At 48.4% G+C, this 16,922-nt stretch overlaps 1 protein-coding gene across 3 annotated transcripts in view; it reads left to right on the top strand.

The window, feature by feature from the left end:
- The window catches only part of LOC138569113 (cyclin-dependent kinase-like 4), a 1,540,933-nt gene that overhangs the window by 1,152,638 nt on the left and 371,373 nt on the right, over positions 1–16,922 (top strand). For all 3 annotated transcript variants that reach the window (XM_069646780.1, XM_069646779.1, XM_069646778.1), the window contains one exon: positions 3,066–3,122. In XM_069646780.1, the coding sequence (XP_069502881.1) occupies positions 3,066–3,122 (57 nt within the window). The remainder of the gene's footprint in view (positions 1–3,065; positions 3,123–16,922) is intronic.

The following is a 16,922-nucleotide window of genomic DNA, read 5'->3' as shown; positions in this document are numbered from 1 at the left end:
ACCGTTTTCGACACAAGAACAGTTTGCATAATTTTGATGAAAAGACATAGACAGATTTTTTGTTTCCTAGGAAGGGAAATACAGAAAGGCCTTTATTCAACCCCTTTTCATTAATAAAGATGTCTGTTGTTAAGGATATTGCAACTTTGTGTCCGTCTTTCATTTCTGTCCGCTGACACTATACCTTAGTCTCCCACAGTGGTGGTTTTGGGCTTGAGAGATGAACAATGGGAAGGTTTGAATAATAAAGATTGGTTGATGTATGTTTGTTTAATGATGATAGCCAAGATGCAAATTGTAGCATGTTAGAAGATTAGTGATCCTCCGTCAGCCCGACAATGGACCCACATAATTTGGGAATTATTAGCTGTTAAACAAAGCTTTTAGGCTTTAAACGTCATTCAGTGTTTGTTTATAAATGTAGTAAGTGATTGACTATCTTACAACTGATCATCGGGGTCTCTCTTGCACACAGATTCTAAAGATCTTAAACATGTTTAGTTGATTTCTTTAAACTTGGACAGTGATCTGAATAAGTCGCCTAAGATTATGTATGTTAGGCAGAATTATATGTAGTACCCTTTGGGAACACCACACACAATTAAGACTACAAGTGACAGTACAAATTCACCTTTGGTACAAGTCTGTACTACACAGTTAAAGTGGTAGCGATGGCTGAGCAGCAAGACGTAGTTCAAGAGTAAGTGAGCAGTATCAAATAGTTACACAAAGGACAGCAATTACTATGATCCAAACAAACACTGACTCAAGGTTTTCAAGTAAAAGAATATACATTTATTCACTCTTCAGTTGTAAAACATTTTACGAAGTAAAGCAGCCTACAAATCACACTCCTAATACACCACGCCACTCCCAATATGTTCCAGACAGGTTAAGCTCACAAAATGAAGTGGGAGCAAAATGGCATGCCAGCAATTTAAAAGGGAGGGAAAGACAAAAGTTAATAGAAATTGAACCACACCAACAGGTAAGTACTCAGGGCAATTGAGCAAGAGGAACTACAGTGATAGAATCAGGTAAAAAAAAGCTTAGGGCCAAAGTCACTAGGTCAAAAGTCTTTTGCTCAAGATCACACGGTTCAGGGTAGTTTGCGGTAAAGTTCGTGCCACAAGTTCCGGACGAAGTTGGTCCGCAGAAAAGTTAGTTCAAAGAGAAGAGAAGGACAAGCCCTCGGATTGGAGAAAGATTTCACACACTTTAACCGCGGCTGAACGAAACGAACAACCGGATTTGCACAGTACCTTAAAACGGGGAGGGAGCTGTAGCTGAGGCGGACATTCCTGGTACTTCCTGCAGGCTCACGGTTCCTGAAGCGACTGTCGGACGGACCTGAAGTAGGAAGACTCGAGGGTCCTGCACTACCCAGGGAAGAAACCAGCAGCAGAGCAAAGCAACAAATAAAATGTGCGCTCCTTAAAACCCAAGCAGGGTCCGACATTCCTGGCTATCCGGCCCACTGTAGCTTTGTACAGCGAATTCGACCAGAGGAGATGTCCTGGCTTGAAGTTTGGGTGAACTGGTTGGTCCCACCAGCTCAAGGGAAGAAGATTCCTGGAGGATCCTCTCTGTCGTTGGAGCTTGAATATTCGGACTTGCAGCAGGGCTTCACCGGGCGGTTCAGTCATTGTAGGGGTCCTCTTATGTCAGCTCCTCATCGGTTCTTTCGTTCCATTGGCGACTCTGCCTTTCCAGTCCCAGAGACCTGCTTTTTATGCAGTTTTCCCCCATTCATACATCCTGGCTGTCAATCACACAGCATGGGGGCTGTCCTGACAAGGACAGTCACCCAGCCAATCAAACAGGAGTGCGACTTGGGTTACCAAGGGAACCCATGGCAGGGGTCCTAAGACCCCTCCCTCACCTCCTGCCTACCCAGACTTTCAGGCGCCTTAAGGAGGGCTTCTGTGCAGAAGCCCGCGAAAAGACGGCGAACAAAGGGACCAAACCTGGTTTGGCGCACAGAGTAAAACACGAGAAAGACATTTACAAAAAGAAATGGCGAATAAACCTAGCCGGAGCCGAAATAAAATATATTTGGTCAAGCGGGTTTATGTTCGAGGCTAATAAAGTAGCCTAAAACAATACCGTGGTTATTTAAGATAACCGCGGTATGAAAAATAGGGTAGTTACCACTGCCACCAGCCAAGTCTTGATGAAAAGGGAGCGAAACACTGCTCCAAGAGAAACAGACAAAAAGGGATAAGAATTAACCCTTTCCAATACTCCATGTAAGATGGGGTGTATTGGGTCTGTGGTTTAACGAGACTACATAAAGTTAATGGCAACTTTATATGTTTCTGGGAGACAGTAGTCAGTCCCAGAAAAATGGAGTCAGTGGGAAGTCTAAAAGACACCCCTGTGTCACTGCACTGAAGGTACTGTGTAACGCACAAAAAAATGATGCTCATGGAGTAGGTGAGGCTCTAGAGCCCAAGATCACACAATTGGTAAAAACACACACACAGCAAAATACATGTAAGACTGGGAAAAAGGCTCACACTCTTACCAGGTGAAAAAAATAAATCCTAGAAATCCAGCAAAGCTGCTGTGGGACTCAGTAGATAAGGGAAATTAGCTATTTTGGAGAATTCTCCCTAACACTGTACACACATGGAAAGAGAGGATGGACATTAAGAGGCTTATTGGTAGTTTTTACAGTTTGTCACAGTATTGGTATTTTTTGCTTGTGGTTTCTCCTTGTCCCCTTGTATTCACATGAAACTTCATACAGCAAGTACTAAAAAATGTTTTAAAAGTGGTGTGCTAATAACAATGTGTTTAACCTTATTCATACTGAACACTAGTTTAGTGGGCGTAGCTCCCTCTTTGAGATCTGAGTCTAACAAGGGGGACACATGTTGAATTTGCTGTGCTTTTATCCATTCATTTTTAATACAATTGGTACCATTGATGTAGGTAATTGTGAAAATTATTTTGAAGACCTTACAGATAAGTTGTTATTTGATGTGCATGAAATTAATGATAAATAAAAATTATATAATTATGGAAACAAAGGTCATTTTTTTGCATTTCATTTTATACAGGAGACACTTGAAGAAAAGTTTCCAAATATTCAGTCAACAGCAATGAATTTTATGAAGGTAAGGACGATTGGAAGTTAGAAGATATATTTTTACATAGAAAGTACTGACTTCCTACACCCGAGATGTTTTGCACAGAGTACAAAAACAACAATCCAAATAAATGTGTCTAAACTGATCCCAGAATGTATGCATTTTTCACCCTTAAAACACAGTCTAACTGATCTGCTAGAAATTCAGAAATTCCTGACAAACCCCTGTAACATAAAGGTCAGTATTAAGCGATTGTAGGATCAGGCAACTGTCAGGCATGCATGTACTCCATGTGCGTGCTATTTGTGCTTTGGAAGACAACATTGACTGATCTAGCCCACTGCTAGCCGTACTGACCTTTCAGTGGCCAGGCCTGTGTGAACTCTTCAGATTGGTTTGTCTCTCAAAACAATGATACTTTATTCAAAAACATGTTTTTCTTCCATGCCCTTGATGTGATAATTAGTGTCTAAGTTCTTCTTTGGGCTTGCTCCAGACAATCTGAACACACCTTCTAGGTTCTTGATGTTCCCTTGTGTGTCTATTGAATTTTCTTCTTTAATAAGTGCCAGGCTATTATGCAAGTCTATGCAAAAAGGACTATCATACTCCTCCTTGGCACTTAAGGGGTTAAGCGTTCAAGGTGTGTAGCAGGACATCCAGTTGGGCATAAAACAAACCATATTTAAAATAAACCATCAGGTATCCCTTACTATGCTTGCGCTGTATCGACCAACTAGAGCTATACTCTTTTGAGGAACAATTCATCAGCCTTATAAACAAACTCACTAAAGCCATTACCTCCGATATTGTCCTTGGCAATTTCAACCGTTGAGCAGATGACCCCTTCGGACAAACCGTCCTCTTCTTTGTTAGCAGATTTAGGTTTCATAGGGTACTCGCAAGCGGTGAGCAAACCAACACAAATTGCTGGACACACTCTTGATTGGATCCTCTCACAATGCCTGGCGGTCTCTGACATCTCTGTTCGAGCATGTCCTTGGTCTGATCACTTCCTTGTGTCATCACTGGTTCATCCTCCTGCCCCTCCTCTGAGGATTAATACCATTCCTAATTTCACTAGGACCTCAAGAAACCTACAAAATGTTGCTCCTGAGAATTTATCGGCCATCTTTAAAACCAAGCTCACTGGGCTCAAACAATTTGATAAGGCCTCTGACCTGGCCTTTTTTCTTGTGGATACCTTGAACAAAGCCGTCAATCCTCTCGCCCCGCTTCAAACCAGAGTAACTAATCCAGCTTCCATCAAGAACTCTTGGCTTAACCAGGATATTATTGACTGGAAACACTCTAAAAGGGTAGCAGAAAGAAATTGGCGTAAATCTCCTAAGCCAACTACGTTGGACTTGTACAAACATGCTGCACAACAGCTAAAGGCAGGTATTGTGGCTGCTAAAACCACTACCTTCAATAACAGGATTTCTCAGGCTAAGTCGAGCTCTAAAGAGCTTTTTACAATCCTGAAGGAATTTGAAGGCAAGACAGTCGTGGGACCGACCCCTACTAGGGATTCAAAGTGGTGTCAGGCAATCCATGATGAATTTAAGCAAAACATTCTTAAACATCGGGAGGCTACCAGTGCTTATAAAATGGCTATTCCACTTACGGGGGTGGACATTTCCATCTCCGGGTCTAATCTTAGGCCCACCCCAGCCCAGCCCTTAAAATCATTGAGTTCACCTTCTCCCCTTGTTCAGAGAATGACGTTTCCCAGATTATAAATTCTTTGAAACCTACCTTCTGTCATGGGGACATTTGTCCCTCAAGGTTGTTTAAAGATTGTTCTGACATCTTAGTCCCTTGGGTTACCAAGTTGGTGAACGTATCTTTCTCCGAAGGCCAGGTACCTCAGTTTCTGAAGGAGGCCTGGAATATGCCACTTCTCAAGAAGAGCAGGTTAGATCCATTTAGAGCTGGGAATTATCACCCTATCACAAATGTTCCCTTTTTGCTTAAAGTGTTGGACCAAGCAGCCTTTTTACAATTTCAGAGCTATATTGATATAAACAATATTCTCAGCCCACACCAGTCTGTCTTCCGAGCCAGCCATGGAACGGAGACCATCTTTCTCGATTTGAAATCCAACCTCTCCCTCATTGTGGATGATGGCCACCCTGCCCTGCTCATGCTGCAGGACCTCTCCGCAGCCTTTGATCTTGTGGATCACTCCCTCCTTGTCACAAGGCTGCGAGAGGTGGCAGGATGTTCCAACACAGCTTTTCGGTGGGTTGCATCCTTTCTGGGACCCTGCAATGCTAGGGTTGCGGTGGGCGATGCAGGATCCACCCCGGACGCTATCTCCTGTGGTGTACCACCGGGATCCTGTATCTCGCCGACTCTTTTATATTCTGCCTTTCTTGACACTTCTCGATGACCTGGGTGTGCAGTATGCTAATTATGCTGACGACACCCAGGTTGTCCTGAAGCTCACAGTTATCTACACACAGGACACAGCAACCATCAATATGGTCTATGGCACTATACAGGCCTGGATGGCAACCAATGCATTGGTTTTGAACAAAGACAAGACTGAGCTCTTGATTGTCGCCACAGGGCCTCAGCTGAAAAAACGACCTGCAGCTTTCCAAAGTTTTAACATAGCTGGCTCCATCATCCCAGTGGCGAAAAGTGTTAAGAACCTAGGGCTTATGCTCGATGGAGAGCTTACCATGAAACCTCATGTTTCCCTCCCCCGGGCACCTTGTGGCTATATTAATAAACTCATCGGTCACATTTGTCCATTCTTGACTCCTGGGAATATGTCCCTTCTTGCATCAGCAGTGGTCAACTCACGCCTGGATTCCTGTAATAGTTTGTTTCTGGGTACTTCCTAGGCAAACATGACAGCACCCCAGGTGGTTCAGAATGGGGCAGTCCGGGCCATGAAGTGTCTTGCCAGACGAGTTCACATCACTCATGCTAGGAGGGAGCTTAATTCGCTCACTGTGAAACATTGTGTTACTCACAAGGCTCTAACGCTGAGTCACAAATGCCTCAATCTTCAGGCCCCTTCTTATCTTTGTGAACGCACCAGGGTCTACTAACCTGGCCGCTCGCTTCGATCAGGTGATCAGGCTAGTCTCCAACAACCTGAATTGAAACTGAAAGGGTTTGGCGGTACCTCATTTAATGTCCAGGCCCCCTTGGCATACAATGCACTCCCTCCTGACCTGAGAAAGACAGTGGGCCTCATTACCAGTCAGCCGGTCCGGATTTAACGGTGCTGGTAAACCCATACTGGCACCGTTTACCGGACCTGCTCATTCTGACCCGCGATGCTGGAAACACCATCACTGCAAAGCGGCCCCTGAGGTGTCAACGCACCCGGTAGCCCCGTGCTCGGAAACAACGGACGACTCGGCGGCGCACCCCCAATCACTGGCAATGTGCAACACCAGGCACATTACGAGTAGCACGGACACGGAAATACCACCATAACCATGGCGGAAACCCTGTGAACACTGTGCCGGTACTGCCGGCACCGCCGACATGGCGTTAAACAGTGGCAGGTGAGCTGAAACAGGCCCCAGGTGTGCACAATCAGGCCAGCTGCAGATCATAGGCCACTGGGAGCCTGCAAAAGGGCCACACCCACACCACCTTCCAACACAAACATGCTGTCAGCTGCCCTAGCAGCAATTGGGATAGGGGACCTGCAAGCAGCAGTATACATTGAAGCAGCACTGAGGCAGAGGAGGAGGAGGAGGAGGCGGCGTAGGCAAAACAGGAACCCGGTGGCCATCCAAAACATCAATGTGCAGCTGGTACCAACCCGCAGGCAGCCAGCAATACCCTGCATCAGGGCCTCACCCTGGAACCTGACCCCAAGTCAGATACATACATTATACGGGCTTGACAGGGCCTCAAAATCATATCCATCGTCACTCTCATTGAAGAGGGCATCAGCAGCCGCATAGGCATCCAGACTGCAATCCCCCCCCTGCTGAAAGTAGTCTCTGTACTGCATTTCCTCGCCACCTGACCCTATCAGCACACTGTTGGGGAGCTGCATGGGCTGTCACAAATCTGTTTTTGCAGGCTACTGATCCAGGTACTGGATGCGCTGCTGCGCCATGCGTCGGAGCACATTTCCCTACCCCCGTACCCTTGCCCAGGTCATTGCCACCAAAGTGACCTTCCATGCGATTGCCGGCATGCCCAATTGCATCGGTGCATTAGATTGCACGCACGTGGAGTTGACTGTCAGACATGCAATTGAGGCGGTGTACCGCAATCGGAAGCAATTCCACTCACTGAACGTCCAAACGGTCTGCTATGCCCAATTAGTCATCACATATTGCTGTGCACGTTTCCCTGGGTCCACACACGACTCGATGGTCTTTCAGAATTCTACATTGCCATGCTACATGGAATGTTATGCGGGACAGAGCACATGGCTGTTGGCTTAGTACAACTGCCAGTGCATGACCCCTGTGTATGGGGGGAAGAATAGTCAGGGCCCACAGTGTCCCAGGCAGCTGGGCCAGCTGAACTGCCAGTGGATGACCCCTGTGTATTGGGGGACGGGGGGAATAGACAAGGCCCACAGTGTCCCAGGCAGCTGGGCCAGCAGAACTGCCAGTGCATGACCACTGTGTATTGGGTGGTGGGGGGGGGGTGAGAATAGTCGAGGCCCACAGTATCCCAGGCAGCTGGGCCAGCAGAACTGCCAGTGCACAACCCCTGTGTATTGGGGGGGGGGGATAGTCAAGGCCCACAGTGTCCCAGGCAGCTGGGCCAGCAGAACTGCCAGTGCATGACCCCTGTGTATTGGGGGGACGGGGGAATAGACAAGCACCAGAATTCACACAGCTCACTGCAGCGACTTGATCATTGCACCATGCCATGTCATGCAAAAGGAATCACTGCCTTTCTACATGTCCACTTTAGCCATGGGGTTGCACTACATGCAAATGCCACATGAGGATGTGAGTGCCATCCCCGCCCGACGTACATTTGCTACTGCCATGCACACGATGGGCGCATCACGTGCTGTGCGCAGTGGCCACATCTTTGCAGTGATCTGTGTCTGCCTGATGCAGATCTGCCCATCACATCACAATGCCGGAGTCACCCACCACATCTGAACACATGTACATCACAATGATTGGAACCTAACGTCATTCCACGAATCTGAGCATCACAGAACCCAGCATGGAAAGGTGATCCAAGCTTGCACAATAGATGAGTCAAACATCGGGTTACCAGAAGGGGCATCTGTGGACTGCATCTGATACAGACAGTAATACCACAAACAGTAACATGTGCCCTTACTTTCACTCCTATGTAGGTGATGCCGGATATGTACTCACGCTATGGCTGATGACACCCATTCGACGGCCACAGAACAGGCATGAGGAGACCTACAACCGGGCACACACACGTGGTGTAATAGAGCGGACCTTTGGACTGCTGAAGGCCAGGTTCCACCACCAGAGCAGATCAGGTGGCGCATTGCATTACAGCCCGGTGAAGACAGGGAAAATAGTGGTAGCATGTGCTATGCTGCACAACGTGTGCATACGCGGGAACATTCCACTGCCCCCGGACATCGAGCCAGCAGATGAGGATGATGATGAAGACAGTGATGGGATGGGTGCACTACCAGACCAGGGTGCCATTGATGGACAACATGCACGTAGAGCACTCATACACAATTTCTTCAGATGTACCACATGTGCACATTCAGCACTTCATGTTGTAGCACTACAATAAATGATTTCAATGCACACGAAATGAGAATGTCCACTCGTCATTTGCATTTGCACACCACTATATTGTTGGATTAACAGGGGAAACAGAATTGGGATTACAATGTAGACCACACGTGCCCACCCACCTCCCCAACGTTCCCACCCACCAACCCGGATCCCATCACAACTTGTGGACCAACACTTCTGCAATGTACAGCCTATTTTCAGCTGTGCTTGTGCCCATGGTTGTCCCTCCCAGAGGCACCTGCCAGCCATGATGACCTCCTACCAGGGCAGCTGGTCACGGAACTCGAGGGTGTGCTGCTGGCGGAGGCCACAGCAGGGTTTGTTGCTGGCACACGGCCTATGAAAGCCTGCTGTGCAACCAGCATTGTCTCAGCAATGTTGGACATAATGTTGTTGCCCTCCCTGACCCGCTGTGATAACACCATGTTTGTAGTGGCAAACTGCCCGATCGCACGTGAGAAGTGGCGCACAGAGGTGACAGTGCTCTCCTGTTGCAGCCTTGCCTCCTGGAGCTGTGATGAACAAGTTGTGTGAGACTGGCCTGGTGCTCTTTGTTGCGCTGTAGGCGTGCGCTGAGTTCTGGGATGGAAGGTGTGGGGAAGCGCATCGGGCTATGTAGTCCCATGGGGCTGAATGTGGCCAGCTGTTCTGGTGTGGTGCTTTCCACATCATTGGCATTCTCGGGTGCGTCAGCGCCCTGTTCTCCAGGTGCATTTCGACACTAGCTGCGTCATTGTCGCTGTTTGGCCCACAGGCACTAGTGGGTGCAATGGAAGGGGCTGCAGGTGTATTTGGCGTTGCCACATGCTGGACTGCAGGCGGTGCGGGGATGGTGGTGTCCTTGTCGTTGTGCACCGTCACTGTGGCGGATGCTTGTCTGCCGGAGGTGCTGGCAGTGGTGTCCTGGGATTCAATGGTGGATGTGTTGTGTGCCTCTGGGCCCTGGCTGGGGGCAGGGGGGGGTCAATGGTGGCTGTGTTGTGTGCCTATGAGCCCTGGCTGGAGGGGGGGTTGAATGGTGGATGTGTTGTGTGCCTCTGTGCCCTGGCTGGGGGGGCGAGAGGGGTCAATGGTGGATGTTTTGTGTGCCTCTGGGCGCTGGCTTTCAATGGTGGATGTGTTCTGTGCATCTGAGCCCTGGCTGGGGGTGTGGGGGGGGTCAATGGTGGATGTGTTGTGTGCCTCTGGGCCTGGCTGAAGGGGGGTCGGGTCAATGGTGGATGTGCTGTGTGCCTCTGGGCCGTGGCTGGGGGATGGGTGGGGTCAATGGTGGATGTGTTGTGTGCCTCTGGGCCCTGGCTGAGGGGGGGTCGTGTCAATGGTGGATGTGTTGTGTGCCTCTGGGCCCTGGCTGGGAGGGCAGGGGTCAATGGTGGATGTATTTTGTGCCTCTGGGCTGGGCCCAGGCTGGGGGTGGGGGGCTGGTCTTCCATAATTTGCACTCATGGCTTTGTACTCCATGTACTTGCCGGCCTCGCTAGGTGTGCCAGCTCCGACCTCTGATTGACTGACTCTCTCACTCCCCTCAAGGTGCATGATGCTGCTGCACCTCTCCTCCCATGTCTGGAGCTTCAGTGGAGAATATGGTCCGCCTCCTGTGTCAGTGCTGTGCTGCCTGTGTGCTACCATCAGGTTACGGGTTTACAGCCGCAGAACGTCCCACAGCTTGTGGCAGTCCTACATCGTGCGCACTGTGACGCCAACTGCTGTGCACTTCTGTGCAGCGGCTGACCAGATCTCTTTTCATTTCTGCTGTGTGCTGGGCCTTTGATCTGCAATGAACAGCAGCACCGCATTGTCCGCAATGTGCTCCACAAGCACTGTCAGTTCCGCCTTGCTGAAGCAAGGTTTGCACTGGCGGGTGGCTGAAATCATTGATGTCATCTCGTTGTTGTTAGTCAGCAGTCACAGGAGCTCAAGGCCTTGTGGTTACTGAGGAATGCAGTGGATTGTAGTTTAAGTAATGGCTGCCGATCTCTTTCTGGTTTTCGCGATCACAGTGTTTCCGGCACCTGTATTTCCGTATACGGTACGCATCCCTCTCCATGGGTGTTTGCATTACGGCGTTGACACCGTGTACGCAATGGACTGGGGCGCGCGACCGACAAACCATAATGACACCTTGCTCGCGGTCGTGGAATCGGTGTCACTGCCTTCACAGAAAAACCAGATTCCGCACCATCAGACTTTTAATGAGGGCCAGTTTCTCAGTCGGACTTCAAGAAAAAAGTGAAGACTCAACTTTTCAATCTAGCATAAACTGAACTTCTACTCCTTGCTCTCCTTCTGATCTAGCTTTCGGTCTGTGTTTTGTCTGTGCCCCGAGACCTGCGGGTGTGTAGCGCGTTATAAAAATTAAAAGAAATAAATAAACTATGCAAAATGTTTCACTGCTCCTAGATAAAGGACATCTACTACTTGGCCATTGTCAGGGGTGGACTGGGAACAAAAAGTGGCTCTGGAAATATTTATGAAACATGGCCACTTATTACGCCTTGCATCCAAATATAGCAAACTCAAGCCCTTTAAAGAGTATTTGTGGAGTGACTTCCCTACATCAAACCGAAGCGTGCCGTAATTCTCGAAGCGTTAGCTATCGGGGAAAAACAGAACTGAAGCTAATGGACGCTGCAAAGTGCTATATATACCAGTGATGACTTTGAACTAGAGAGAGGGGCCCTCGAGGGACATCCAGTTGACTTCATTGATGCACAGTGCCGTCTGCCAAAATGTTTTTGTTGAAGCAGCTAAACCTGGAAGGCAAGATATCTAAAGATAAGGAATACGTGGGAGGACGCAATCCATTTGAAATATCTATTTGTTAAGAGTGACGAAATAATACTGGACGCAGCAGGCTTTGTGACCTAGTGACATGGGGCTGGGTGACTATCTGAGTTTGGCAGTGCCTTGAGCTGATTTGGCATGCTGTTCCTTGAAGTTTTTGAGTGGCAACAGTTTTTCTGGCCTGGAATAAAATGGGGTTTTCTATGACAGACTCCGTTCTTAAAGGAAGAAGGGTGCCGGAAAAGTAGGAGGAGAAGACAAAGAAAAGAAAAAAAAACATGTTTGGCTGGGGACAGACATTCCCTCTAGCTAATCAAACTTGCAATGCAGCAGAAATTGTAGCATAACTTGGTAGTCAACCCTTCTAATTATTGCTGGGAGTCCCAAAATATTAATATCGTTCCTTTCTGTTTTATTTTTTGAGAACTTTATTTTGTCACTTGACAAAGCAGACATTGCATGGTTACAAGAATCTCTGCAGTCGAAATAGTACATACATTGCATGTGCTGTAGGTAACACTACAGGGCCGGATCATGGGCACCAGACATCTCAATCCCCCTCAAGGGTTACCCCAGTCCCCACCACACGCCTCAGCATTGGTTCATTGAAGTAGGTAAGCACACGGCAGCAGGCCCATATGTCTTTCGGTTGGCTCACAGCTTGCTGGAGAGAAATGTACACATTCTAATTATCGTTGGCCCGTGTCATTGCTGCCATCCAGTTCTTTAACACCAGGGGAGTGCGCCGTTTCCACCTCATTAAAATCTCCCTGTTAGTCAACAGAATTGGAATATGAAGACATTTATACTGCATCCTCGTCATTTTATCGTATTGCCTCAGTATCGACCAACAGGGATATCAACCCAATCATTAATGGGAGTTCAGCACATACATTAGCCCAATATGACTGGAACACAGGACGTGCCAGGAACATAGGCAAGTGATCAGCATCTCTGGACCTGCATCTCAGGCATCCCTGTAAAACTTCAATATCAGTGCGGGTGTGTGACATAGTCTATTGAGGCTCCTGAAGCATATTAGCCGAAATTTGGAGTTGAAAGAGACGACCTTTGTTCGCATACTCGCTCTATGCCACATTTTGTCATATATGTCTAAGCCGTCCATCCATCCATCCTTCCCGCGTCCCAGCCTGGGTTACTTGTGCTTCTGATTGGACTTGGTTGTAGTAGTGTGTTATACAATTTCTGCACACGTTTGTGTGGAACATGAAGTTTTCAGTTGCATTTCACTTCAGAAACAAATCGATTCGATATTTACTCAACATGTCCTCAAAACCGAAGGCCGGATTTAAATGGTGTGCCGACTGTGGTGCAAAAATGTCCATTACGGACTGTTAGGGAGAATTCTCTGAAAAGGCTAATTTCCCAAACCCAGTGAGTCCCCCAGCAGCTTTGCTGGATTTTTGGGGTTTATTTTTTTCTCCTACTAAGAGTGAGACTCTTTTTCTCCCACTCTTATGCATGATTTGAGAATGTCCTTTGACTATGTAATGTGTTTTATGGGCTATGGGGTCTTTTACTCCATAGGGCTTCATGTGTTTTTGGTATATGTGTTACACAGCACCCGCAGTGCAGTAACACAGGGGTGTCATAGTGACCCCCAAACATAGACTCCATACCCTAGGACTGACTACTGTCTCCCAGGGCATGTAAAGTCACCATTGACTTTACTAGTCTTAAATTGGGAACAGAACCAGTACAAACCATCATATTGTGGAAGTACTGGTAGGGGTAATTCGATTGCCCCTGGGTCTGTTTTCCAAGGGGGTACTGTCCAGTCCCCCCTTGTCGAGTTTCTGGCTGGTGGCAGTGGATACCACGGAAATATTCCACCAGAATATTTCCTATGGGATTTTCCCATTCATTTTAAACGCGCCACTTTTTGGTACAATGTTAAAGATACCGCCGGGTTATTTATTTAATATTTATTCCCCGGTTTTAAAATGGCGTTTTTGTTCGCCTCTGCAACCCTAACCCAAGTCGAGCCCTTTGTTCCACTTTTGGCGGGCTTCTGCCCAGAAGCCTCCAAAAGTGGTGCCACTCTGTCTGGGTCTACAGGATGTGTGGGAGGGGGGAATAGGCACCCTGGACTGAGTTGCCTTGGCAACTCAAGTCGCACTCTTGTGTGATTGGCCCAGTGGTGAGCTGCCCGGCTCACCACTTAGCATGTTTGATTGACAGCTAGGCTGATGAATGGGGGTTTTCTGTATAAAAGCAGGGCTTTGGGGACTGGAACTTCAGAAGTCACCACAGGACCTAAAGAATCCGAAGAGGGGAGAAGCTGAGTCATCTACAATGACGACACCACCGGTGGAGCCCTGCTGTACAAAACTCACCACTTTCCCGACGACAGAGAAGATCTTCTTCCAGGAGATTCTTCTTCCATTTGAGCTGGTGGGACCAACCAGTTCGCCTTTTTCGCCTTCCTGGATCGTCTCGTGGTCGAATTGCCCATGCCAAGCACCCCGGCGGCCGGATAGCCACGCTTCACCACTACCGCGAATAAAAGGGTAGTACCTTTTAACCAGGAAACTCAGCGGCTGGTTTCTTCCTTGGCAGTGCAACGACCTCCAGCTTTCCTCCACGTCGAGATCTTCTCTTCCCCTGGACGAAGCCCCGACTTGCAACCGCTGCCAGGAACAACGGCCCCCGCTGGAGCTTTCTCACCATTTCAGGTACTGTGTCCTGCCTGGTCTCCCTTGCAACAGACTGTCCAAGGTGTCCCGTAAATCCTTGACTCTCTATCCTGGGGTGACCTCGGACCTGTTAACATTACCTTTCTAACTTAATCCAACCTCTTTTTGACTTTCCTGCAAAGACTTTGAGTGCATTTACACTGTGTGATCTTGGGCACATTCCGCCTTGCTCTCCAAGAGTGGGCCTGGCCTATGAACTTTTTGCTCTACAGTAGACCCTGCCTTTCTTGACTTGCTGTGGTTTCTTAAAAGTGTTGGTACTGTGTGATTTTCCTATTCTGCCTTTTCTCTCCCTTTTTAAACAAATTATTGGAGTGCCATCTATGGTTACACGCTCACCTCTGTTTTGCTAAATAACCTAGACTTGTCAAATAATTAATTAGGGAGGTGTATATATTTCCAGTGACTGTGTTTGAACTTGCTTGACATATTAGTGCCAGTGTATTTTTACAAGTGTGTTTTTAAATAAATAATTATATACTTTTTTGTGAGGCTTGTTGAATCTGCTTAGATCACATGCTGTACATAGGCTGACATCTAGTGGAAGTTGCGGAGTATTACAGTTTGTTTTTCGAAACTCGAAAATGGGCGTCGACACAGGGCGTGCCAGTAATACTATCCCTAGTGTGACGTCCACTGTACCCATGATCCCTCATGCGTCTAGGACCCTCAGATTGTTTTTCTCCGCCATACTGGTCGGAAGCATTCCGCAGAGTTCCCTGGCATTAGCCATACTTTTCCTAAAATATTGTTATATTTCCCCATTTCTCCACCCCAACGTCGAGTCTCCGAACATCCACACTCGACGCCCGCACGGAGAAAGAATCGACCGTCGAGAGCTGCACGACGGATTTGGGCCTCGGAAGGCCTCTGGCCTCGGCCCGGGCCTAGGAAGGCCTCTGCAAGTAGGGAGAGTGGGGGGTGGACATACTCTACACTCTTTTGGTATATAGGTACACACTTAAATATTCCTACACTTATTAGCCCGCTGCCACAAGGTGCGTATGGAGGGTACCCCTTTCCAATTTTGCCCCAAGTGCCACCGCAAGTACCCTTGGGTTGACGGGCACGCCAAGTGCAATCTCTGCTTACCGAGGGACCACCCCGAGGCTAACTGCAGAGCGTGTAGTAGGTTCAAACTGAAAACACTCAAAGACCGTTCGATCAAGCGTTGGCCCCACCACGCCAGGCATCAAGAGGCCATGGCAGCGGAGGGCACCTTCAGCGATGGCAGCAACGCTGTGCTTTCGGTCGGCGAGGGCAATGTGGCATCAATTGACAGCCAAGCGCAAGTCCCTGACCTCGGAAGGTCGTCCGGCAGTGCGGCTATGGGGAAGACCCCCGGCGACACAAGCACTACCCACAGCACTTCCACAAAACACATGAAATCCAACTGAGACTCGACGCGCACGCCGCGTACTTGGAAAGAGGCACATACAGAACGGTCCGATTCGGTGTCCTCTGGGCGTTCTCGATCTAGATTGCCGCATGTCTCTAGGCAACCATCCACTGTAGCCAGAAGTGCCTCGCTCCCCAAGGTGACGGAGGTCCGATCGTCAGAAGACGAAACCGACCTCTTTCCCCAGTCTGCACTCCAGGAGTCGGCGTCAACAGGCCGCACAACGGCTGCTCCTGAGTCCCAACCTCCACTACAAAGAGATAGGGACACTACCCCCGAACCTCGGCGCCAGGCGTCGAAAGACTCCGGGAGGTGGGGGGTGAAAAAACAGGGTAAACACTATTCCACACATGGGGAAGGCGTAAAACAACAGAGGAAGCAGTCTCAGCCCACTTCCACACCTCAAAGACTGTCTACCCCACTTAAACAGATGGACAAGTCTCGGTCTTCTGTTATCCCAAAGACCCCTGTTCAAACCAGTAGGTCTAGTCTAGATAAGACAGGTAAAGGCCTTCAAGAAAGAATCATTCCCAGGTCAAGAGAGTGGTCTACTGATGACATAGACAGTCATGTGCAAGGATGTCATCATTGGCAGATTTCTAAGCCAAAAACCCTGAACACTTTCTCTCTCTTACCCCAGACGGGTCAACTCCCTCAGGCTCTAGGGATCCTATACCCCCAAGTAAGAAGTCCCGGGTTGAAGCTCTTACTTCAGACCCCTTCAGTATACAGCCCTATTCTCAATATCAGGGAGATCCATCCCGTTATGAGGATCCAGATTTGGGCATGTTGGAAGAACAAACTGGGACAGGCTACTATGGGGATGACGAGGACCAAGAGGAGGAGGAGGACAACCCAGAAACCTACAGGCTAGATTCCCCGGTAGATAAAGAACCCCCGGTTACCGACTCCCCTGTCGATAACCAGCCTCTTTTGAATGAAGTACTGTCCAGAGCGGCAGAACACTTCCACATTGACACCCAGGGTGCGCAGGAAGAGAGGGATTTTGCAGAGGAGTTAGTGGGAGAAAGGAGACATGTTGCCCAGCCCATCCCTATCCTTAAGTCTATACAAAGGAGGATAGACCCTTCCCTTGTTAATCCCTATCTCACTAGGGCGGTAAAGCCCAGAGTTGAGAAGCTTTTCAGGGCAGCCCAAACAGACCCACTGTACATAAGAGGGCATC

The sequence above is a fragment of the Ambystoma mexicanum genome, chromosome 2q (genome assembly GCF_040938575.1).
Source record: "Ambystoma mexicanum isolate Mex_15411 chromosome 2q, UKY_AmexF1_1, whole genome shotgun sequence".
NCBI lineage: Eukaryota > Metazoa > Chordata > Amphibia > Caudata > Ambystomatidae > Ambystoma > Ambystoma mexicanum.
This window is presented reverse-complemented; position numbering and strand designations above follow the sequence as displayed.